At 37.4% G+C, this 27,616-nt stretch overlaps 1 protein-coding gene across 2 annotated transcripts in view; it reads right to left on the reverse strand.

Moving 5' to 3' along the window:
- The window catches only part of ZNF385D (zinc finger protein 385D), a gene marked incomplete at both ends in the record, with an annotated part of 950,735 nt that overhangs the window by 120,291 nt on the left and 802,828 nt on the right, over positions 1–27,616 (reverse strand). For both annotated transcript variants that reach the window (XM_081235583.1, XM_081235584.1), the window contains one exon: positions 17,578–17,688. In XM_081235583.1, coding sequence (XP_081091709.1) covers positions 17,578–17,688 — 111 coding nt within the window. The remainder of the gene's footprint in view (positions 1–17,577; positions 17,689–27,616) is intronic.

A 27,616-nucleotide genomic window follows, 5' to 3' on the forward strand; every position in this document is an offset into this window, starting at 1 on the left:
CACAGAGAAGTTAGAACTAGACTCATCTTTTCTCAGCAACAATCCCTCACGTGCTGACCAGAGAGAGAGCTGGGGTCCAGCTTTACACATGCCACTCCGTCCAATAAGCACAGCTGTGCTGAGGAGACCTCTTTCTCTAAATTCTCTTGCCAAGCTGAATTTTATGATCTTCATTGGCAGAGGATCAAATGCAAACTCCTAACTTACAGCCAAGTTATTTTACAGCAGCTGTTGGAAGAACTAATTTAGAATGCAAATCTGGTCCTTAATCTATGGGAAAACTGTTGCAGTGATGGATGACTTTGGAAGCAATAGTTCAGGAAAGACACCCCTAATGCCTTCTAGCATTACAGAAGAAGAAATATGTAGCTGCCACTTGTTTTTATTTGCTTTGGAGCAATTGCCCCTCTAGGGAGGACTTGGAGTCCTATGGGAAAAGGGTCCAGGTGTTTAAAATCTGCCTCAACTGTCTTTTCCACATAAGTAAAATCGAGATCAGAAGAAAAACGTGGAGAATATGTTTCAGATAGTGTCTCCTTAGGATGTAGGACTCTGAGACCTTAGGCTAAATCATCTATAGGATAAGGCAACTGGATGTAACAAGAGTGAAGAATCAGTAGCCATCACTGATTCTGCCTATAGAATCCTGTTACTCAAGGTATCAATTAAAGTTGATACAGTCTTTTTTCTTTTTATTCATTTACTTGACAGCTAATGGTGACCTTCTAGAACACCGAATGCGTGAAGCTCTCATGGAACCTTTCCACAGCTTTGATCCTCATGCCTTTAGTCCAACAAAATCTTAGAAAATACTCAGTCCTGGTTATGAGGAAGTTTCTTACGTTTTCCACTGAGTGACTGAAGAAACTTGAGCCTGAGCAATATCTATGAAGATCTCATCTGATGGCAGCTGTCAGAGTAAATGTAATAGAATAATGTACATTTCTACCTGTTCCTGTTTTGTTAGGCATGGAGAATGATGACTGTGGAACTTCCAATCACTTCAAAGAACTATTAGAATAAGAGTAATGGGAAATGGCTCTGAGAAGTAGAAAATTAGAAAAGGAAAGGTATATCCACATAGGGGTTTTTTGTGATTGGTCTTTCAGTTTGGCTTTGTATGTACTGGAGAAACACTTGTCATCTAAGTAATTGAACTTTGACTAGGAGACCAGAAACTCTCGTAACCCATGATGTGCTTCTAACTAGACACTCTCTCATGTACTTTCTGGTCCACATGAGTCAACAAACACAAAGGAAAAAAGGTGGTGCTACTCATGCCTATTTGTGGTCCTGCTTTTCCCTGACCCCATCCCATCACTGTTACCACAAGTTTACTTAGATACACAGTCGTCTGTATTACTGATCTACCTGAGTCTGTGGTAGAGAAGGTAGGGCTTAAATTGGGATCAGGAAAGTAGCCTGGATTCTCCACAGTCACAACAGGGAGCATGAGCTGCATCAACTATGGTAACAAATATACACTCTCTGTTCTCCAAGGGCACTGCCAAAGCCCCTGATCATCCTAAATTTTCCTGTGACCCAACAGTGACACCTTACCTAGAAATCCAGTGCATTTTCATTTTACTATTGCCCTAGTTGACACGTGGGAGTATGCATAATTGGTTATTCATATTATTTGCTTTTGCAGCACATGATGGAGGACCCTAACAATGTGTTTGGTGTCAAAATACCAAGAGAAGCCTGGATCCAGTGTGAAACTACCTAATGTCCAAAGACAGACCAAATACTGTAATGTCAGAAAATGAAGTAATCTCACAGGAGGAAAGCTATTCATTCATCAAGGATAAACTGGGGCAAAGGTATCCTCTTGCATCTCTTCTAAGAATGTCTCCATTTCTTATCATGGAATGTGTCTTTTTATGATTTGAGGAGAAAAGACAAATTGGGAAAGGGCTGAGATGTTACCAAGCCTGGGTGAAATAAAGTTTGGATATATATAACTGGTAAGCATCATGATATTCATTTAGTCTTTAATTTATGCACCCAATAAATACGTGTTAAGCACAATATATCAAGTACTGCTCTAAGTAAGTACCTAGATAAAACAGTGAACCAAACAGGCAAAAATATTTGCCCCCATAGAGCTTACAGTCTAATTGGCAGTGGACAATAAACATAATAAATTAGTAAATAAGGTAGTATATTACAAGGTAACTAGTTCTTAGGAGAAAAACCACCAGGTAAGGAGAGGCAGAATGACAGGTGTTGAAATTCTAAATATAGTAGTCAGAGTCAGCATCAAAGGGTGGTGACATTGGGTCAAAGTTTGAAGAAACAAACCACGTAGAAATCTGTGGAAAGAGTGTTCCAGGCAGAAGTAAGAGCCCATGCAAAGGCCTAGAGGTGGGAGCAAGCCTGGTGTATTTAAGACAGGGTCAGGACAGGGCTGGAATTAGTTTGGGGTGAGTGAAATATTTGCCTCAGGAGAAAAATGTAAGGGGATCTTAAAAGACTCAGTAATCAAGAAGAATGCTATTTTAATGCAACATTTTGCAAACATTAAAGTCCATGCAACATAAAGAAATCCAAGGTGAGCAAAACATCAACATTTGAAATAGGACAGGATCTGACACTACATGGTCCAACCCTGCCTCATTCACCCGGTTCCGATAAAAATTTATTTATGAAAACAGGCTGCCAGCCCATGGGCCGCAGTGTGCCATTTTGGACTCTTTCATACTGCATTTATTATTTGTCCTGATGACTGAGTTTTTCTCCCTCACTTAAATTCTGCTTGTGACTCAGGTGCTTCACCCTAGACCTGGCCCTTCAAAGGAGGCCCGCATGGCTGCAGAGGATGAAGTGGAAGGAGGTGAGGCCAGGAGGGCAGCTGGAGGCCACATTTCAGAGGCTGTGCAGCCAGTCTAAGGATTCTGCCTTTCGATCTAAATGAAATGCACCACCCCTGGAGAGTTTTTAACAGAAAAGCCACCTGATCTCAACTTGCCTTTTAAAAATGATGAGTAAAAGGAGTAGAAGCAGGGAGAATGATTAAGAGGATGTTTATAATATTACAGATGTGAGATGAGAGATGATGGTGAGTAGGACCAGAGTGGTAGCAGGAAGGTGGTGAAAAGCAACTGGTTTCTGGATACATTTTGTTTGTTTGTTTGTTTGTTTTAGTTGAAGTGTAGTTGATTTACAATGTTGTGTTAGTGTGTGAAACTTCAGGTATATAGCAAAGTGATTCAATTACACACACATATACATGTATATATATACACAGACACACACACAGACACACACACACACACACACACACACACACACATATATATATATATATATATATATATATATATGTCTCAAGATACTGAGTAGATTTCCCTGTGCTCTACAGGAGGTCCTTGTTGGTTATCTATTTTATATATAGTACTGTATATCTGTTAATCCCAAACTCCTAATTTATCCCTCCCCCATTTCCATTTTGGTAACCAGAAGTTTGTTTTCTATGTTTGTGGGTCTATTTCTGTTTTGTACATAAGTTCACTTGTGCCATTTTTTAAAAAATTTCACATATAAGTAATATCCTATGTTATTTGTCTTTGTCTGACTTACTTCACTTAGTGTAATCATCTCTAGGTCCATCCGTGTTGCTACAAATGGCATGATTTCCTTCTTTTTTTTTATTTTTATTTGTTTTTGCAATACACGGGCCTCTCACTGTTGTGGCCTCTCCCGTTGCGGAGCACAGGCTCCGGACGCGCAGGCTCAGCAGCCATGGCTCACGGGCCCAGCCACTCTGCGGCATGTGGGATCTTCCCAGACCGGGGCACGAACCCGTGTCCCCTGCATCGGCAGGCGGACTCTCAACCACTGCGCCACCAGGGAAGCCCAATTTCCTTCTTTTTTATGGCTGGATATATTCTGGAAGTAGACCTAACATGTTGTGTGTAGTATTGGACATAGAGTGTGAGACAGGAAGAATGGATGATCCCAATATTTTCATCAGATGAACGAGAAAGATGGAATTGCCATTATCAGAGAAATGCTGTCTGGGGAGCAGGTTTGGACAAGTGAACCATGGCCTTTAGTTTTTTTTTTTTTTTTAATTAATTAATTAATTATTTTTGGCTGCATTGGGTCTTCATTGCTGCACACGGGCTTTCTCTAGTTGTGGCGAGTGGGGACTACTCTTTGTTGTGGTACGTGGGCTTCTCATTGCAGTGGCTTCTTTTGTTTCAGATCACAGGCTCTAGGTGTGCGGGCTCAGTAGTTGTAGCTCATGGGCTCAGTAGTTGTGGTTTGCAGGCTCTAGAGCACATGCTCAGTAGTTGTGGCTCACGGGCTTCAGTAGTTGTGGCTCGCAGGCTCTAGAGCACAAGCTCAGTAGTTGTGATGTGCAGGCTTCAGTAGTTGTGGCATGTGGGCTCAGTCGTTGTGGCTTGCGGGCTCTAGAGTGCAGGCTCAGTAGTTGTGGCACACGGGCTTAATTGCTCCGCGGCATGTGGGATCTTCCCGGACCAGGGCTCGAACCTGTGTCCCCTGCATTGGCAGGTGGATTCTTAGCCTCTGCACCACCAGGGAAGCCCCTGGCCTTTAGTTTTGAACATTTTAGATTGCGGTATCTATTTGCTCATCAAGTGACCACAATGAGTGGTCATTTGATATGGAAGTTGATATGGGAGTATGAAGTGGAGGAAGAGATTTCAGCTGGAGATATAAATATGGACATCACCTTAAAATCTACATAGACAACTTACTCTCCTCCTTCACCTCCAGACACTGAAGCCATTGTTCTGTGAACTAGAATTGAGAAAGCTTCTGTAGAGGATACATGTCTTCATGAGGTAGGACTTCGTTAACTTTCATTCTTTTGAGGTTTTCCAGTGGCCTAGGAATTTATTTAAAAAGAGAAGAAACTGGATTCTCTACACGAAAGACCTATGGTCAAATATGTTTCCATGGAGTTTTAATTCTTAGCATTTTCTCAATTTAAAGATTGGCAACATGTTTCAAGTTAGAGGAAATGACAGGGTCAAAATGTTAGTAACAGGATCCCACCAAAATGTGTCACTTCCCAAAATCTGCATCACATTTTCTACCAACAGGTAAAGCCCTAACAGAAGTACAATGTAAGTAAACATCTCCACAGGGGAAAAACTAGAGAGAGAGAGAGAGAAAGAGAGAGAGAAACTTTTCCCTGAATTATTTATCTAAAATAAAGATCAGTCATTTCAAATCAGTCTGCAATAAATGGTAATACATTTTCTAGACAATCTGAGTGTTTTATGAGTATACAAACTTGGCCACTTATGTTGGGTTGATTTGCAAAGTTAGGCATTAGGTCATATACTGTGGCTACTGTTTAAAAGTATAAAAATCATATGGCTGGCTAAGATGACAAGTTTCTTGTGGCAAACTATTTGACTAGACTCTCTGGGCCAAGAAGAGATGAACTATAGTATTTTGACTCTTCATTAAAATATCCAGTCTGCTGACTGCCAATAAGGAGAAGCAAGAGTGGGTGCAGTAAAATATTATGTTAATTGTTAAACCTGCATAATGACAAAGCACCCCTTGACAAAACTGATTGAATCCCATCCTGGGAAGATTTGAGACCACAGATATAGCAGAGAACCAGTTTGAGCTTTCAGCTCAGATTTTCAAAACCAAATCCCATTCAGTGTTGTGTGGTTTCTATGTTTCTACATGGGTTGCTGTCTCATTAATTGATGCCATTTGCTCTTGTTTTGTTTCATAGATTAAAGTAAGAACCAATAATGTCTAAATGCCGGCACCAAATGAAAAAGGCAGTCTCTCTTTGTTGTCTTATTTCACTCAGAAATAGAAATTTATACTATTGTAATAATCTATAACGGAATAGAATGTAAAAAAGATATATATATATATATATATGTGTGTGTGTGTGTGTGTGTGTGTGTGTGTGTGTGTAACTGAATCACTTTGCTGTATACCTGAAACTAACACAACAATGTAAATCAACTATATTTCAATAAAAATTTAAAAGAAAACCAAAAAAATGATTACCAACAAAAAATAATACATTAAAAAATAGAAATATATCATTATCCTAGGAAGTCCAGCCATAGAAGAAATTTGAGTTTTTGCTAATTCAACCTTTTGATAAAGAGGCATGATTTCTAATTAAATCCATATTATTATTCCATATTCTTTTCAGTTTTCTTTATAATTGTGTACTCTAAAACTTAAATATCATTTATGCTTTTCTAAATTACTGTTCTGGATTTTATAAAATAATAAAAATACAACAAAATACAAGAAATAGAAAGAGTGTCTGGAATACACAAAGGATATATTAAGTGTTTATTTAATCAGATATTTATTTTCAATACTTTATGAAATCAATAAATATTTTACCATGGAAACATTGCTCTAGTACTACTCTGAAAATGCTACTGTTTTAAGAAATATGAGTTGGATTAGAGAAATAAAAATTCCTTTTACTGCATATAACAAATATTACAATAGAGAACAGACTTGTGGTTGCCAAGAGGGAGAGGGGTTGAGGAGGGATGGTCTGGTAATTAGGACTAGCAGATGCAATTGATTACATACAGAATGGATAAACAACAAGGTCCTACTGTACAGCACAGGGAACTATATTCCATATCCTGAGATAAACCATAATGGAAAAGAATATTAAAACACACACACACACACACACACACATATATATATATATACATGAATAACTGAAGCACTTTGCTGTAAGCACAAACTAACAGAACATTGTAAATCAACTATACTTTACTAAAAGAATATATATTACAGACACAGCTAAAAGTAATGGTGACTGAGCAACTGATTTAAAAACATTTACTCCTCAATGCTTTTTAAACCATGAAGATAGCTAGTTAGTGTTACTTAAAATAAATTGAAAATGAAAGATAAATATTCTCGAGCCCAAGCCAAAACATAAAACAAAAACTCTAACTTAGGAAACCATTGCAAATCAACAAAATTAGACTTGCAAAGATTCTAGTAAAACATGTGCTAAACTATTTTTTTACAGCAGCACTGAATATTCATTGAATTATCATTCATATGATTTTAATTTCTCCCAAAACTGCATTAAGAATGGGAAAATGTTAATAGGAAAATATGGAAACAATAGATCACAAACTACTCTTTGGAATGAAGAAGGCAAAAGCACGATACTAAGAACAATATAGTAAAAATTATCAACCAGACTTTGAGCACTATTTTGGGAGCATCTTTTATATGATGGAGAAGATTGAGTCAAAGATAGGCATGACAACTCAATGAGACCCAAATGTAAACGATAAAACCATGGACAAAAGCCTTGAAGGAAAACACTTTTCCCTTGGAGGGATGATTTGTACTGACCTCCAGGTGTAATATTATGTGCACTGATGAGCTGATCAACAGAACAGAACTTCTAGCCAGCTGTAATCAAGAGTGATTGATGGCTGGGACAAAAAAGTTGATTACCATGACAAGTTTTCTGATGCAGAGAAAATAAGCCTCTGCTTGGGAAATGGATAAAACCTGCTCAGAGACTACCTCCTGAAACCTTATTATATAGGAATCTAAGAGAAGGCTTAAAGTTGTATGAACGGACCTGATATCCCAATAAACCTGATAAGAATAAATTTGCCATGCATCCATCTTCAGATACTTCTAGGTATAGAATTTAAAAGTACATGTAGGCCCAATAAAAAGTAAACCGCATACTCTCAGTGTTATGTGTGTGATTCTTTATCTCTCCACCTCTCAAAGTATGCCTGTTAATCACACGTGGACACAGAAAATTAAACTTTCACAGCCCTCCACATCTCCCTCCGCACAAGGAATGGGTTCCCCAAAGGACTGCAACCTTTACCACTTTCAGGTTCAATTTACATCAAAACATAGATTTGGAGGGAGACAATGGATCCCACAGGCAGTGTTTTGCATTGAAAATGATGTTTGGCAGGCTTGAAAATGGTGAACTGGGCCAGGATGCAGGGTATAAGTACAGTGTTCAAAATAGTACAGTAGCTAGATGATGCAGAGATCCATAGACTATGAATAAATGTACCCATCTTTTCAAGTTCTGGTTTTAACGTCATACTCTAGTAATGCAACCCAAATGTAGTGTGCAATTTATAGCATGCCTGGTACAATGTCATTCTCCTTAAATCCATGATAAAACCAAACAGCCACTCCTCAACGAGTCATCCTAAGAAACGTAGTGGGAAGACGGTAAAATGAATGGGTAAGTTCATTTCACCTATAGAGAGATCTGTGGTCATGGGGATACTCGAGAAAGTATATTTCATCACAATTACTCTAGCTAATTAATACAGAGAATAGGACTCAGCAGAAGAGATAACAACAAATAACAACTGTAAAAGGAAAGAAAAGATATAAAGACCGTAAAACCCAAAATGACTTAAGAACAAAGTCTAGGAATTACCTTTCTCTCCAATTCCTTTGCCCCTGTGTCCCTCTACTGTCCTAAATTTCCAGGGCTATGGTGAAACTGGTGATTTATGAAATGCTGAAATAAATTATAGTGAAATGTAACAAAAAGGGCAAGGGGCCTGATAAACAATGACTACAATGAATGGAAAAGGATGAGCAAATTTGATTTTTGAGATTTTCTATTAGTGGTGATGATTAATGCAGTTGCTACTTTTAGTTTCTATAAGCTCATTAGTGCCTATTAATACTTTGAGAAATGTATATGGTTGTAGAAAGAGATACAAAACAACTGATGACATTTATATGAGATATGTACATCAAGCGATTTATGGACAACTGGGCTACATCAAGGATTTTATTCCATGACTAATAAAGACTTCATCAGTCACAAAGTAATGAAGTGGCTGGTGTGCTCCAAAATCTTCAAGGTATAATCAGAATGTTAAAATGGGGGAATTTGGACTGTACTGATTTTTTTGCAAATAACTTGAAATTCAGAGGTTGCTACAAGGCAAGCTTTCCAAATCACAAGAACCAGCTTCTAGGCTGTGCTCAAATCTAATTCCACTTATTCATTTCCTCTTCATCATGTGAATTTCCATTTCTCAGGTTTTAGGGAAGTAGTTGCTTAGGATGCGAATTCTGCTTTGTAGAGGAATCAGGCACTGGAGAAAAGGTAACCTAAATTTCCATTTTTTTCAAAATGTAGAAGTTATTCTAAATGCTCTTAATGAAGCTGCAACTTAGACCATCTTAGAGAATCCCGTTTCTACCTTCATTTTCTTGTTAAGGTGATAAAAAAAATGTTTCTGGTCTTAAGCACTTCATCCATTTATTTATTGAGTGATACCTAAGACTTGTAGAGCTTTCCTAACATTAATAGATTTCTTGTCTCATCTTTGGGGACACGTGGACAATTTTAGTTGATTTAATTGGAATCTTACCTCTTGCTCACCACCCTCCCCATCACATTCTGTCCTTTGATGCTTTGTGCATGCTTAACCCTCTTCTCAAACTCTGCATTCAATAGGTGGCATCTGATGAAACAGACTCAGCGGAGATTATCTATTGCCCCCCTGTCCCTCTCCCTTCAAAACTTACTACAATAGTGCTGCCTTTGAGGCATTCTCAATTTTGAAATACATTTCTAGGTTCTAGCCATCTATACTACTGGCAATCTAGCCAGGAGTTTACTACTGGTATCAACCTTAACTTCTACATTGTGTGTAGAACTTAAGTGACCAGTTGTCCAGCTGAAAACTGTCAGCTGATACCAATGCAAGTCTCGAAATTAATTTCCCTTAGGGAAGGTCACGTGATACGTTAAGTAAAAACACTAAGTTGGGACTTAGGAGCCTGGTTTTCAGTCCTCTTATCTGTTTCAACAGCTTAGAGACCTTGAAAAAGTCAACTCAATATTCTGGCCTTTGGTTTTTCCAACTGTACAATCTATAAAATGGACAGAATGATTTCTTATACTTCTCTAAGTCCTAACTTACAACAATTCTCTGAGGGGCTCACAGTATTCCATAGAAATACAAGTATCTCTTTGATTATTGGAGGTTATTGTACACATCTACTTGTCATAGCTAAAATCAACTTTCTCTTTCTATACTTTCAAAGTCAAATTTTCCATGTCTAGGAGAATCTGATAGAAAAGTGAATTTTATTAATTTGTTTTTCCTTGTTTATCAAGAAAAGAAGTCCAGAGAAATATGGGCCCTTTTATAATGATTTCTCTTTTTTCTCAGTCCCATACCCTTCATTCCATCCACAGATGAAACTCTGGAATATCAAAGTCAATTCAGAGTCCTGAAATGACCCAATATTGAAGTTTTATTTTTAAAAGCCTGCCAAAGAAACACACTGCTTAAATAGATTCCTGTGCTCTTGACTGGCTCATTTCCTCCTGAAATCTCGAACAGCCAGACTCAATATCTCTTGTTTGGTCTTTCTGTTCAAGTTTTGCTTTCTGAGAATTTCTGACAGAGCCTCGGGCTCTATTCAAGAAGTAGAAGCCAGTGAAACTGACAGATGAAATGGCCCAAACGCATACTCAGAAGATGTGCTCCAGACCCAGCTCTTCACACAGGGACGACCTGGCAGCCCAACTCAAGCTCATCAGGTCCCAGATATATCTCCTCTGACAGGGAAGCTGGATGGCCCTGTCCTAGAACTGTTTTTGAAGAAGAAAAAGCACCCAGTGGGAAAGCCATCATGCTCAGGCCAACACTCTAAATAGCTCTGTGAGTCCTGGAGACACGGAAGGGACACACTCTTATGAAAGAGCCATTTCAAAGCTGCCTGAAAATTTAATTTATAACTGGGTTTCTCTGAAGTTCCTTTGGGACTTAGCAGCAGCAGCAATAGACTTAAAGAGGTTGAGAGTTTTTAATAAATGCAGCTTTGCCAGGGACAAGTGGTTCCTGCCGTTTTTAAAAGGTAAAAGGTAAAGATTTACCAGGAGTGGGCACCTCAGATCTTAACTCAAAGATACACTAAGATGCACAAAGATGCTTTCAACTTATAGATCCCTATAAGTAGTTTTCTTTTAAAGAGAGATATATTCAAGCTTCTGTATTTCTTAAGAAGTAGTTTAACATTTGAAGAATAAAACAATTGTAACTTCATTTTTAGCCAACAAAGTAAAAATGACCTTTCTGTTTCATTCACTATAGAATTTATAATCCAATTGTTTACATGTTGTAGTTTATAATCCTTACAACGTGGCTGTAAGGAATGGCTAGTCATTTTAAATGAGATGATTGTGGAACTTGTAAGTTCAATGAAGAGCCCAAGAACACACAGCCAATTAAGAGAAGACAAATCTAGATGACAGGATGTCAAATTCCTGATCGGATGTTTTTCCTACCATTGCATTCGGCTTCTCTGGATGCTGTTTTCAGGTTTGGGGTTTGATGTGTATCCCCCATGCATAGATCTGTATTAACCTTTCTCCTAGGATATGGAATAAAATGCTAAAATCTGAATGAGACAAAAATAATATCTATGAACTTTCCTGGGCGTGTCTCAGACTGAAGACACTGCCAGAAAGAGACAAGAAATACTTAGAAAAGTGCAACTGAGATCTTCAAAATATAATTTTTAATTTGGGATAAAACATGCAGTTTGAAAACCATAATAGGATAGTAGATGCAACCATCCTTTTTCCTTTAAAAAACTTAAGCATGCTCATGAAGGAAATTTGGAGAATAAAGTAGGAAGTAAAAGAATAGTTCGTCAACTCCAATACAACCACCATTAGTTTTTTTTTTTTTTTTCTCTCCATCTAGGCAGCATTTCCTTTAAATATCAGCCTCCACAAATAATATCGATTTAAATATTTTAAAAAATGTGTCTTAAGATATGATGTTAACAAAAGTATAATTATCTAGAGGGGCTTCCCTGGTGGCGCAGTGGTTGAGAGTCCACCTGCCGATGCAGGGGACACGGGTTCGTGCCCCTATCCCAGAAGATCCCACATGCCGCGGAGCGGCTGGGCCCGCGAGCCATGGCCGCGGAGCCTGTGTGTCCGGAGCCTGTGCTCCGCAACGGGAGAGGCCACAGCAGTGAGAGGCCCGCGTACAGCAAAAAAAAAAAAAAAAAAAAAAAAAAAAAAGTATAATTATCTAAGTTTGGTCATTTTGTAGGAAGAAATATTCCTATTAACATCTTCATCATTATATTGTCATGTTTGGTAATGGAAGTTTTGACAGAGATATGAATTAAATTCAGATTTATTGTTTCGTTTCACTACATATCTGGTTTCTAAAGTGCAGAACAATAATGATTTCTATTTTATAATACCATTGGAAAATGTAAATATCAATTATACTGGTGATGATCCCAAGGATTCCCTTTGGAGGGGTCTGAGATCTGTAATTAATGTTATCTTCTTTCTCTCTTTTGGTTGTTTTATAAATTTACTTATTTTATTTATTTATTTTTGTCTATGTTGGGTCTTCATTGCTCCGTGAGGGTTTTCTCTAGTTGCGGCGAGCCGGGGTTACTCTTCATTGTGGTGTGCGGGCTTCTCATGGCAGTGGCTTCTCTTGTTGAGGAGCGTAGGCTCTAGGTGTGTGGGCTTCAATAGTTGTGACACGTGCACTCAGTAGTTATGCCTTGCGGGCTATAGAGCGCAGGCTCAGTAGCTGTGGCGCATGGGCTTAGTTGCTCTGCGACATGTGGAATCTTCCCAGAACAGGGCTCGAACCCGTGTCCCATGCATTGGCAGGTGGATTCTTAACCACTGCACCACCAGGGAAGCCCTAATGTCATCTTCTAATGAAGATGCTTTTCCTCTGGTTCATAACAGTCCCCTGAAGTAATTAATGCTTGGCCATCCTGAGTCATAAAGGATTTGTTGTTACTGTATTATAGTTCAGTAGTTTGCATTTATATTTAAAGTTTCACCATGTTTATGACTGAACTGTGTGAGTGAACAGGATTGGTGCCGTTTGGGAGGACTTGTCAGTCATTGTGGCGGAACCTAGCCCTCAGTGAGGGTGACCTCCACAGCAGCTCTGACTGACCTGGGTTAGTTCCATGGAGGAAGGAGCCCTCAGGCTTTTTCTTTGGGACAGCTGGACTGGGCAGGAAACACACAGGATGCCACCTATGCCATTGTTGTAGCAGCTGCTGGATCTCTGGATGGACTTGCTGCCCTACCTGGAAGCAGAAACAGCCTGGAAATGGACACCGACCCTGTGTGGCTAGCCTCTGACTAGGTGGCCTGGTATAAGCCTCCTACACTCTCTCTACACTTCAGTTTTCACTGTGAAATTAGCAAAAGTTTCCTTCCATTTATAACATATCATGAAATGTCCTTTTGGGGATATTAACCAGAGTGATGATCAGATACCACAATTTTATGATCCCTCAGTTTTGGAGCCTGAGATCTTATTTCCCATTCTATAAACAGTCATTGAGTAATTAATCATTTTCTACCTCACTTAATAATTTTACATATGTGCTGGCCTTGCTGTAAGTTGTCTTTCAAAGGCACACTTACTAACTGGTCCAGGCCAATGGTAATTTATGCTGATTTTAAGATGCTGATAAAATAATTGGACAAATTACAACCTTTCATTCTTTAATTGGAAGCTTTCTGCATAACCTCATGTGTGTTTCACATAAATGTCAAAAAGAATTTTTTTTTCCAAAGAAAATGCCTTCACCAGGAGAAGGCAATCTGATTTAAAGTGCATACAATATAATGTGCCACTTAGAAAGATATCTGCAGGGCTAAAAAAGGAAAAAGTACTGTACAGGAAACAGGTATGGCATAACAGCAAACTACAGACTTTGTAATACGAAGGGTTAAAAAATAAAAACTTAGAGGGAAAGGAAATTGAATTTTCATGATGCAGACATGAAAAGAACTAGAAGCTATTATTTTCATTGGAAGGGGAAGAAGCTTTGAAATGTAAAAAGGTTCACAAGGCAAAAATACTTTCCTATGTGATAGAGGATTCAACCAAGCGTACAAGTGAATTACAGTGTTACTTTTCCAGATTCTAGATTTAAGAATGGAAATAGCAAGATAAATTCCAGATTTACCTGGAAAGAGCAAACAGGCAGTTGTATTGGGATTTAAAGCTTTTTGGGAATAAAATGCTCAATATCTATATCTATACATCTATATATATATATATATATATATATATATATGTATATATACACATACATATGTATGTATTTTCTTTTTTATATATGAATGAATGAATGATAAATCCAATTGATCTTGGCATTGAGTACTAAATATTTCATGAAATTAGTATTTATAGATATGACCAGTCAATAAATAAACAAATCTTATATTTTCAGCACATTAGTTCCCCTTTATTGACATAATAATGTTATGGAGATATTTAAAGTCTCTAAAGGAGTTTCTACTCCTGTATTTCAATTTTGCAATAATTATATTTTGTTTGTAAATCACAGTTAATATGTTGCTATGTCATTTATAAACTCAATAACATTGGGTCTTCCTATTAAAAAAAACTGCAATTTAAAAAACTTGCACTGCATAGTGAATTTATATTCAAGGTTCAAGGCAAGGAAAAACGTAAGGATACTGAATTCATGTGTCCAGTTTATACAGACCAAAGATTTGGACTGGGTAATTATCTGATAAATTCAGGTGGTCATGAGATTCAGTTCAAATGTAAGTCAAACATCCACATGAGTATCTATGGTAGGCAGGATAATGATGTTTAAGTCCTAATCCCTGGAAATGATGGATATGTTACATTACGTGGTGTGACAAAGGAGATTAAATTAGCAGATGAAAGTAGGTTGCTAAACAGCTAAATTTAAAATAGAAAAGTTATTCTGGATTATCCAGGTGGGTCCATGGTGATCACAAAGGTCCTTCAATGTGTAAGAGGGAGGCAAAAGAGAGAGAGTAATTCCACATGAAAAGAACTCAACTGGCCTTGTTGCCTTGAGGATGGGAGGGGGTCACGAACCAAGAGGGCAGCTTCTAGAAGCTAGAAAAGAAAGGCAAGGGGACTTCCCTGGTGGTCCATTGGAAGACTCCACACTCCCAATGCAGGGGGCCCGGGTTTGATCCCTGGTCAGGGAACTAAGATCCTGCATGCCGCAACTAAAGATCCTGTGTGCCGCAACTAAGACCCAGCACAGCCAAATAAATAAATAAATAAATAAATAAATAAATATTTTTTTTAAAAAAAGGAAAGGCAAGGAACTGAAATTTCCCCCAGAGTCCCTGAAGGAGAATCACCCTGCTAACACCTTGCTTTCAGCCATGTGAGACCCATTTCTGACTTCTCACCTCCAGAACTATAAACTAATAGAGCTGTGTTGTCTTAAACCACAAAATTTGTGGTGATCTGTTACAGCAACAATAAAAGTTTAACACAGTAACCATCTAATGAGTGGTCAAGCCTGAAATTGTTTAATTATGACCAAGACTGATTCTTGTCCATCTTCCAAATGCCTTGGCCATTTTCCTTTTAGAGAAACATGAGAAAGTTGTAAGAAAGAGAAGCAATTTCCCTAATAAATACATATTGATTCCTATATCACTTTGAAAATTCATTAGCAAATGAATACGAATACATTTTTATTCTCTTACTAAGAAGTAAAATAATATTACATTTTAGAAAAGAAATATGCAAATCTTTATTTTACATTGTGTTCTTTATGTTAATAATCATATATGGAAACAGTGTGTTTCCTAAAGCATACCTGACAGTATTTCTAAACTTTTTAAATAGGACTTTGATATCCATCTACAGGATTAGTAGAAACACCTGCCAAAAAAAAAGACCAATTGTGTCTTGAAGTGGTGAGTTACCCATCACTGGGGATAATCAACCCAAATACCTAGTCTAGATATAGCATATTGTTTTCTTACATTTAGTGGGAGAGTGGGTTCAACGAGCTTGAAGTCTCTTTCTGGCTTCCAGTTTACAGGAAGTTTTCTTAATATAGAGAAAAACATTAGCAGTGAAATTGTTGGCAGAAGGGTTGATATTTGAAACAGCCCCTATTAGACGTAAGGAGTGGGAAACAGGGCTCCTCAGAGACTTTTGCAACATTATCTGATCAGTACCAAAGTGAAATATCAATACGATTTAAGAAGAAAAGGAATAAATAAGGACACACTTAACAATTATGGAATTATATGATTGTTTGCTGAGTATTTCAAAATGATCAAAATTGCAACTGTTGAGTTCAGAACTCTTATTTGCAAGTCAGGAAAACTGTTTTTTTTTTTTTTTTTTACACCAGATGGAAGAGGTTATTATATAACATTCATCACTTGAAATGTTTTTTAATAAATTAAACTATAGTAATTTTCTTAAAATTCAAATTGAAACAAGGTGCTCAGTATTCAAAAACAAACAACAAAACAAAACAAAAAAACAGAAGACCACCCTTCAAATAAAATGCTGTATGTTCAGTGTATTCTTTTTACAGCAGCAAATGCCATTCAGGTGCTATGCAAACAATCTATTCCTCTTCTTAAGCCAACAGAAGGAATGTTATAAAATTACCTGATGATTATACTAGTAGGTATGATTTCATAAGACAGTAGCAATCCTTATACAAATGAAATGCCCTCACGGAAGGAAAAAGCCACTTTATTTATGCCACATCTATTTCCCGTGCCTGATTATCTCATATGAAACCCTTATCATCAGATCAGCTAAGGGACACACTTGCCTAGGGTGATTAAATACTGGAAGGCCTAACATTCTCCAGAATCCAGAGCTGTTTGGTCATCTCCATACACCATGTCCATTTAGGGCAAGATCACGGCACCCTGGAAAGGCCACTTTGATAGAAGGGGTCCTCTGTTTACTAAGAGTGCCAACAAGATGTTCAATTTTTATTCCTTCCTAACCAACGTTCCTTTTCTTTTCTGTATCTCAGGACCGACTCCATTCCAAAGTAGGTTGGGGATGGGAGGCAGTAATTTTTCATATTGACCACAAGCAAAATTAGCTTCTGTGATGAATCCAGAGTCCACACTGTCCCTTAGAAAAGGTATAAAAGATGAGGATCCCTCTCTGTGAATAACTTGCAAAGTGTCAGGTCTATACTGTCTTGCTCCTGTCATGTTCTCCACTTAACTTTTAGTCATGAGGGGCTGGGGTCCTTTGAGGTCTTCAGAACCCCCTGTTAAAATGCTAATACTTCTAGGTCAGTGACTGGAGGTCTCTAACACAAATACAATTAAAGGCACCAGAGATCTGCAATTGGGGACCATCAGGGCAGGAGAAGAGAATTTACAAAGCCAAAATCTTGGCTTTGAAATATAATCTGGGACCTACCTTATTTCAGAGGTGTGATTTACTGAAAGCCTCATTAGTCCTAAATTTTTACTACTCCCCAAAGGCAAAGTGTGTTATCTAAATTTAGCATTCCCAAGAGACTAAAAAATACCATTAAAGTGCGAGTATACCAGTTTGTTTAGGTGTGAATTTTTTGTAGAATACAATGAAACATAATATAATAAAGTCCAAAATTAAAGCACATAAGGAGTTAAAATGTTATCTTTGAATCTTGACATGCACAGTTATTGGAGAAAAATGTTTAAGAAATCTCTTCTGCAAGATTAGAACAGCAGAATACATTTTTTTTTCAGTGAATACTAAATGATAAACTTACCTCAGAATTAAATCTCAACTGGCAAATGTTGCATGATATGATTTGCTTTCTTCGATGAGGAAGAGGAACCCCGAAAGTATGATTTATTACAGCTTTCTGAATCGGGTCCATCTGTAATGAGAAAAAAAATACAACAAATAGAAATAAAGCTTGTCAGTTCTATTGGAATGTTGCCTATTTCATTAAAGAACCAATCTGTACAGCTTCAATCTACTGCTTACATTATAAAGAACATTTTTATTCTAAGAAATGGTATTTCTACTTTCTTGAAAAATAGACAATGATGAGCCCGAAGCACAGTATGATAAGGAAATGATAAATGTACCCATTAGAGTCTGCATGCTAAACGTTTTTCTCATTTAGGATCAACAATTGTCTCAGTTTGATAATCCTCAAATATAATTAAAGGTTTATCAAAACTCAAGTTATTGTGAATGCCAGAAACCTTACACAGAAGTTAGTCTATGCCATTACCCCAAAGGGACTTCAAAATAGACTTAGTCAGACGAGCAGCTATGAAAATAACTTAAGCCCCATTATAGGTAATTAACCTTATGCTATGTTTGGTATCTTTCTGCCTTAAGAGTGTAGTATAGATTTCCCCTGCTATCTGAAAGTAGAAGCCACTACCTTAGGACACATCTTGCTAACGGCTGCACAATGTAAATCTAGATAAAGCACAGATTCGCACAGACACAGTTCAAAGCCATGGTGGCTGGAGGCTGAGATGCTGAGTGTAGTTGCCTGGGGATCAGATGGAGCTTAGAGACGCCAGCCTTGCTGCTCAGGGTTCATGCTGCCTCTGTAAGAGCTGCTGCAAAACAAAGGCTGAACATCACTTTCGCTGTATGCCTTTCTGTGTAAAAATGAAAATCCTCTCTGGATTTCCTTTGGTTAGCAGAAACAGGTACTAATACAGGTCTTTGGTCAAAGTGTGGTGACATAAAGAGAAGTTTGGTAAAGCAAGGGTTACCTGTACACAAATCCTGCTTTCTAAGTATTCAGACATGGAGCTATGGATTCTTTCAACAATCATTTACTGATCACCTAATACATACTGCTATCCTATGGACTTACTGCTTGAGGTTCAGAGAGTTTGGGCAGATGTCAGTTACTTCTCTTCATCCCATTCCCAGGACAGAACAAGTGACACTCAAAATATAACGTCAGCAACCTAGCTCTGATAAAATTTCATGTCTCCTCACCAAGTTTTGTCCCAGGGTCCACATCAGTAATTCCCAACTGTTAGAGTCAGATACAAATTTTAATCTGCTTCTTAATACTTGTGCTACCTCTTTGCTCATCTGCATCTATCTCTTAAGGTTGTGATGAAGTTTAAACATAATGATTCTTGAAATTACTTAGCACAGTACAGTGCTGGGCACATTAAAAGTCAATAAGTGGTGCTGGGAAAACTGGACAGCTACATATAAAAGAATGAAATTAGAACACTCCCTAACACCATACACAAAAATAAACCCAAAATAGATTAAAGACCTAAATGTAAGTCCAGACACTATAAAACTCTTAGAGGAAAACATAGGAAGAACACTCTTTGACATAAATCACAGCAAGATCTTTTTTGACCCACCTCTTAGAGTAATGAAAATAAAAACAAAAATAAACAAGTGGGACCTAATGAAACTTCAAAGCTTTTGCACAGCAAAGGAAACCACAAACAAGAATAAAAGACAACCCTCAGAATGGGAGAAAATATTTTCAAACGAAGCAACTGATAAAAGATTAATCTCCAAAATATACAAACAGTTCATGCAGCTCAATATAAAAAAACCAAACAACCCAATCCAAAAATGGGTGGAAGACCTAAATAAACATTTCTCCAGAGACATACAGATGACCAACAAACACATGAAAAGATGCTCAACATCATTAATTATTGGAGAAATGCCAATCAAAACTACAGTGAGGTATCACTTCACACCAGTCAGCATGGCCATCATCAAAAAATCTACAAACAGTAAATGCTGGAGGGGGTGTGGAGAACAGGGAACCCACATACACGGTTGATGTGAATGTAAATTGATACAACCACTATGGAGAACAGTATGCAGTTCCTTAGAAAATCAAAAATAGAACTACCATATGACCCAGCAATCCCACTACTGGGCATATACCCAGAGAAAATGATAATTCAAAAAGACACATGTACCCCAATGTTCATTGCAGCACTATTTACAATAGCTAGGCCATGGAAGCAACATAAATGTCCATCAACAGAGGAATGTATAAAGATGTGGTGTATATATACAATGGAATACAAACTCAGCCATGAAAAGTAACAAAATTGGGTCATTTTTTGAGACATGGTTGGACCTAGAGATGGTCATACAGAGTGAAGTTAAGTCAGAAAAAGAAAAAGAAATATCATATTTTAACACATATATGTGGACTCTCAAATGATATAGATGATCTTATTTACAAAGCAGAAGTAGAGACACAGAGGTAGAGAACAAATGTATGGATACCAAGGGGGAAGGGGGGATGGTAGGAATTGGGAGATTGGGATTGACATATATACACTATTGATGCTATGTATAAAATAGACAGCTAATGAGAACACACTGTATAGCACAAGAACTCTAATCAATGCTCTATGGTGACCTAAAGGGGAAGGAAATCCAAAAAAGAGGGGATATATATATATATATATATATATACACACACACATATAGCTGACTCACTTTGCTGTAGAGTAGAAACTAACACAACATTGTAAAGCAACTATACTCCAATAAAAAATAATTTAAAAAAAGTGTCAAGGGGCTTTCCTGGTGGCACAGTGGTTAAGAATCTGCCTGCCAATGCAGGGGACACAGGTTTGAGCCCAGGTCCAGGAGTATCCCACATGCCCTGGAGCAACTGGGCCCGTGTGCCACAACTACTGAGCCTGTGTGCCACAACTACTGAGCCCACGCACCTAGAGCCCATGCTCCACAACAAAAGAAGCCAGAACAATGAGAAGCCTGTGCACCACAAGGAAGAGTAGCCCCCGCTCGCCGCAACTAGAGAAGGCCCGCGCGCAGCAACGAAGACCCAACACAGCCCCAAAATTAATTAATTAATTAATTAATTAAACCTAATGAATAAATAAATAAATAAATATTAAAATGAGTCAATAAATGTTGTCTATTACATTTTCCCTTTTGCACATCCCATGTGATGATCAAGGTTAACAGGTACCTCACACTCCTGTGGTCTTTGTTGGCATACCTTCCATTTCTCACATGGCCAAAAAACATTTCAAAATGATCCCAATGTTGTACATAGAGCCATCGTTTTTGTTGAATGCTTGTAGACTTTGGAACTCTTAACTCTCATCAGATACAAAATTCTTATGAGAGTCTTCACAAGGGTTTGAGCTAGCTCAGAAAAGATTTGACATACACACAAAAGCTAAGAACGTGTCTGTGAAACGATGCTCTAATATTCAGCTTCTGGGATACATAAGAGTTCATTATTTAGCCTAAACTAGTCATTGATACATTCCACCTCCTTTTGTGTATTTCAAATCATCAGAACCAGCTAACTCATAAGCCCTCTTCACTGGTTAGGAGCAAGGTTCTGTCTTCATTCACAACTCCTAAAAGGTTGTCTAGACACTCAGTGCACTGTTCTAAGTAATAACAGTAACAACATCAGCAAGAGAAATAATCGCCCTCAGCATTTATTAAGTGCCTCCATGTGCTAAGTACTAGGCTGGGTGGTTTATATATTAAACAGTTATGATCAGGAAGAACTCATGGGTTCTCATTTTTATCTTCCATCATCACTTTAAATTTTTTCTCATGTTAATCCCAGATTCTGGATGAAGCTCAACAGCCCCATCATTTTTCTGGTCACTTCCAGGAATTAGCACATTCTAGGATCCCCTCCCTCTCCTTCCAATTCTACCATATTTTCTTTTTATCCAGTTTTATGTAAGTATAATGGATGTACAATAAAATTCACCAATCTTAAGTGTACGATTTGATGAGATTTGACAAATAGATACAGCCTTAATAATTATCATATAGAATATTTCCATTACCCAGAAAGTTCCATCCTGTCTTCTGTAGTCCATTCCTACCTCCATCCAGCCTCTGCAAGCACTGGTCTGCTTTCTGTCACAATATTTTTCCATCTTCTCAAAGTTCATACACATGGAATTGTACAGTATGTGCTCTTTTTTGTCTGGCATCTTTCATTCACTATGATGCTTTTAAGATTCATCCATGTTGTTGCATCTATCAGTAGCTAATTCCTTTTTATTGCTGAGTAGTATTCCTTCGTATAGATATACCCCTATGTGTTTATCCATTCGTTAGTTGATGGATATTTGAATTGTTTCCAGTAAATTCTATAACTTTTTCAAATCTTAATACATAATCTAAGCACATTCCTAAATTCAGTTCAGCATCTTAATCCAAGCATTAAAAATTAACATAAAATTACAGTTTCTTTATCTTAGCTTGAACCTGCTCTAGAGGAATAGTGTGAAAGGTCAAAGGACATGGTACAGAATTCTTCTCTAGATACACTGCCAAGGCCCCCATCCCAGGTAAGTCAAACTTCCATCAACCCCACCTCACCCCTATTTCCTCAGAACCAAAATGGACAATGCACAGGTCTTGAGAAACCCATTGACCACACAGATGAGTGAATCTGGGAAGCTTCGAGAGCCCACTTTCTGCTTCCCAGGATCACTCTTATACGACTCTAAAAATACCATCACAATGCTTCTGTGACAGCACAGAGAACACTGGGACATAACTTCCCTTTCAGCCAACAGCTAAAGAAAAATTAAAAGCTGAAAGAGGTACTTATTTAGAGGTAGCTGTCTCATCATGTTCTGTTGTATCTGTTCTGTCTGCACAAACGGGGTCCATTTCTATTAGGGATCAGGTGAATTATGCCTATATTCCATTCAGGAATACTGAAGTCCCCTTATAATGACACTTTGAAATAAAAATGAATTACAGATTTATACTAAGGGCTCTCTGAAAATACACACTGTTGAGTTTTTATCATATTTCACAAGTAACATATTATTTTGTCTTTCATTAACACTGGACACTTGCAGTGACCACATTCAATCCAGAAAAGACTAGGAGGTATTTTGGAAGTAGACACTTCAAACAAATGTGTCATATTCTCTAGATTTAATTCTTTTGTTTGAATTGAACGTTGTTCTGATCACTGTTGCTATAAAATCAAATTTCCAAATGCTAGGTAATGTATTCTAATTCAGAGACCATTTTATTTCCCAGTATACTTAAAAAAAATGCACAACCGAATTATATTTTAATGATGGCTTCCACAAACATAGTTATACCATCAAAAGTAATTATATTTTATTATTTTAGAAACCTAGTACAACAGAATGACAAAAGTTTAATGCCTTTATTAATGAAAGTAAGTTATAATCACCTCTATAATATATATATATCTATAAATATATGTAAAACCACTTACAACAAGGAATTATAAAAGAGCAAAATCTAAATAATAACCAGTTCTGTTGTTAAATAGTTAATTAAATGATACCACATGGTATATAACTAAAAGTAGCATCTACTGTCACTCAGGGGAAACACACACAGCCACTTCGATCATTTTGTCCAAACACACCATTATTTACCATTATAATCAAACATTTTGTTCAAAAACAAAGTCACGTATGTTGGTTTTCTCCCCGTGAACCAACAGGTCTTATCTCTCAAAATAATCACACCTATTGTGTGTATGCGTATTATCATTAGGAATTTGTCTACAGAACCAGTCTGAAGAAATGCCAATGTGTGTAGGAAAGAGAAAAGGGATTCTTGGATCAAATAAGTTATAGGAAATCTAGGTACCACAGCCTGGACATTCACAGTGTACATCAAACATTAAATTCACTGAGATGTCTCACAAAAAAAAATCTGCTTTAAATAATTTCTAAAATAATATAACCAAAGCTTTTGCTGTTTTCTTTGTTTTTTTAAATTTAGCATCTTTGTTCAATGCATAGTTTAAAAAATAGTGATCTGGTAAAATAAAATCGCTATATGAATATGAATAAGATGTAATGTCTTTGTACAAAATGAAAGTCACTAAAATAAACATGCAATACACAGAAATCAGAGCCAGACATTTCACTGAATCCATGCAGCCCTGAATTAAAAATGAAAAGAAATGGTAAAAGCTACATGGCATTTTAAGACATTTATTTAATTTCTAAAGTGGGAAATTTTGAAAACTAAAATTTTCTAAATACATTATCCGCCCCTCCCAAAACCAACAAACAAAAGTGAAGAATGATACACTAGCTATTGATATGCTTACCCAAACTATAGAGTAAAATTCAAATTCAAACTCAGTCTATGGACTTATATAAAGCCAAATGAATAAGTTTTCCTTCATTTCAAGTTTAAGGATCTTTGCATTTCTCTCCCAGGCCTAGCCTTTCCCTCATCTCCACTCAGGGCTTTCTGCTAAATTGATTTGTAAATGAGTAACCAGTGCCACAGTTCTTCCCAGGGAAGTCAGCCACAGTTCTTTCCCCAGATTCCCTTTCCTAGGATGCTGCTGTGTTTTCAGGGAGGATGAGGCTTAACCCTGAGTTTACATTTCCTGCTCCAAGAGACCTCCTCTCTTTCTGTTCCCATTAGTATTGTGGCTTTCAAATCAAAGAATAAGAAGTTAAATGCCAGGAAGTTAGAAATATACAGGTTGTCTCTTCGAGCTGGTATTTCTAGGGAACAATGTCCAGTAACAATAATGCTAAATGTTACCTTAAGGGCACTTACTGTGTGTCTGTGTTTATAAGCATTATTTCTATCCTAACAACTTACTGAGGAGCTCTCACTCCCCCTTTGCCTATCGCAGAAGCAGTAAGTGGCAAAGTCAACTAATACCCACAGCTTTCCACTCTGCACCCATCCCTACCTCCATCCAGTACCACAATAAAGCTCTGTGATATCCACTGTCGTGGATGTCTGTGACCATGAAATAATAAGTGACACTGAGTAATTTATTCCATCAACTATGGACTAGTAAAATTGGTGTTTATATGACATATCCACACCTTAGAACACACGGATTTAAAAATTCCAATAATTGCACTCCAACAAATTTGTCCATTTGAAAAAAAATTGCAACTTTTGTCCTTTAAAAAATTCTTTTTAAAATGGGCATATAACTTACATACCAAAAAAGTGCATACATCTGAAGTGTATTAGTTGATTTTTTAAAACATGTGCATACTCCCATGGTATCACCATCCCCACTAAGATACAGAACATTTTCAGCATTTCTCTTCTACAAGGTTTGGGTTGGAAGGGAGTTTAACAAGAATACCAATCACTCAAGACCAAGACGCAGCTCGGAGTGGAGTTCGGGAGATGTGGAACAGAAGGTACACATGAAGTTTCATGGTTTCTTGGATTTTGCCAAGTAGCAAAGGACATGCGTGAGTGCCTTCAACAAAGGAATTCATTCAACTAGAGGTAGGCTTTTCCCATCAATCTCATTAATCAGGTCAAGCCCAAATTTGCTAATTTGATACATGTAAGTAGGAAATACAACATGACTAAGTCCCATAAGTACATTAAGGGCACAGCCGGTTTTTCAATGCACCAAGCTTTCCTTTACCTTCAAGTCTTTTGCACATTCCTCTTCCTCTGCCTTGAAAACTCTTTCCCCATGCTTTCTGGTTCATCTTTCCGTGGCTAATGCCTACCTGCTTTTCAGGACTCCAATCAGAACTCATCTTTTCTTCTAGAATTATTAGCTGACCTCCTTCAAATGGGTTGGCTCCATTGCACCATCTGAAGATCTCTCGTCTCTTTTGTTTCACCCAAAAGAGGGAAAAGTCAAGGCAGGGCTGAGTCCTTTTGTTGTTTGTACCCAGGAATCAGCAGAGTGTCTCCCACTTGGGCCAGGGCTCAACACATGACTGTTGAGTTACTAAATAAGTTGAATATTATTAAAGCCCATTAACAAAACTTAACATCACTCTGGAATAGTGTTAACAATAGCAGTGAGAAAACCTGGATTCACAAGGGAACCTTAGGCATGAGGGGTGAAGAGAGGTTATTAGAAGCTAAAGCATGTGGATAAATGACTCTATGATACAATTGGAATATAGAAGCTCAGAGTAGAATCTACAACTGGAAGCCACCAAGCAGAATTTACATGTATTCATCTATAAATTCATTTATAGACATAGTGTCATCTAAGTAATGAGGCAAAGGTTGATTCGTTCTTTTTATACTTTAGTGCCAATATCAGACCATTTTTCCACCAGGCAACTTCCTAGACAAAGGCTAACAGACATACTGTTCTGATCAGTTCAGGAGAAGCTGATTTTGCTCAGAAAGCCAATGCTTGAACTTAAATGAGCAAAGACATTCAGATGCTCTCCAAGTACTCAGGACATGTCTAAATGGAAGAGACATTTCACTCTCAGTAGATTTCTGCCATGGCTATTTTCCCTAATGTTCTATGAGAAGGCTAATAAAGTGAAACACAGTTCAAAGTAAAGAATGGATGATCTTAAGGGAATCTTAAGACATTATTTTTCTTAGACTCATTTATGTGCTCCAGCAAATTGCATTTAACCAATGTGTTGTGGTGCTGTCATGGAATGCCCATAGATAGCTGCACTCCAAGGTATTTTTTTCTTTTTTGTCATTAAAATTTTTTTATTGAAATATTTTTGATTTACAATGTTGTGCTACTTTCAGGTGTACAGCAAAGTGATTCAGTTATACATATATATACCTATTCTTTTTCATATTCTTTTTCATTACAGGTCACTACAAAATATTGAATGTAATTCCCTGTGCTATATGATAGGTCCTTGTTGTTTATCTATTTTATATATAGTAGTGTGTATCTCCTAGTTTATCCCTCCACCCCCGCTTCCACTTTGGTAACTGTAAGTTTGTTTTCTATGTCCGTGGGTCTATTTCTGTTTTGTAAATAAGTTCATTTGTATCATTTATTTTAAATTCCTTAATGTACAGTTTTCCTCTGTACCTAATGCTGAGTGTGGACCTACCTAGAAAAGCTAACCATGACAGGAAACCAGATATATATGCATACACATATACATATACATATATACACACACACACATATATATATATATATATACATATATATATATGTGTGTATATATATATATATGTATATATATATATATATATTCTTTTTTAGATTATATTCCCTTATAGATTATTGCAAGATATTGAGTATAGTTCCTTGATTTTTAAGTGGATATGTGGAATCGTTACTGACACAATATCTCGGTCATGGAAGTTTAATCCTGGCTCACCTTTAGACATCATCTATTTGTGGTATTTTCAGTGAGTAGTCACTATGTTTCACCCATCTTCTCATCTCCTGTGGTTCTCATTCTTTTTCCTGGGACCCAGTGGGTACTCAATATATATTGAAATTTTACTGAAATATTTCACTTTATCAATGAGAAAAGCTATTCCAGGAGAGGGAAAAAGGTCAGAGGAAAAAAAAGGAAGGAAAGAAGGTGATTTCATTCTATATATGGGCTCCCTTTTTCTGCAGTGAGATTTTTTTCTCTGGCCAGAAGAATATTGTTTCTTTAAGAGGGATGACTGTTGCCTGATCACACTAACACCACTCTGTAGAGAAGATACCAATGCTTAATTTGGACACTTTAGAAACCTTGTTATCAGCATTACAGGTACGAAATTTGACTCAAATGCTTTGATCAGAATCCTGTTTCTGGTGGACTTAAATGGCAAAACCTCTTTGGAAGACAATGAATGCCTATGGGGCCTGCCTGAGCCAGGAGACAGGTTACCCAGTGGTTGGTCAGAGCTGGGATTCCATTTACATAAAATGCCCCAGAAAGCATGTCATTGTAGACTGAGCTGGAGGATAAATTCCAGAAATCCATTCTATTACCAGCTGTACCAGAAGACCACAAACACATCTGGTTGCTCAGCAGGTCATCGAAATGTGAGCCAGGTGTTGAAACCTGCTATATTCTCAGGTGAAAAGAAAGGTTAGGACA

Source organism: Mesoplodon bidens, assembly GCF_964165515.1.
Source record: "Mesoplodon bidens genome assembly, chromosome: 5".
In the NCBI taxonomy this organism is placed as follows: domain Eukaryota; kingdom Metazoa; phylum Chordata; class Mammalia; order Artiodactyla; family Ziphiidae; genus Mesoplodon; species Mesoplodon bidens.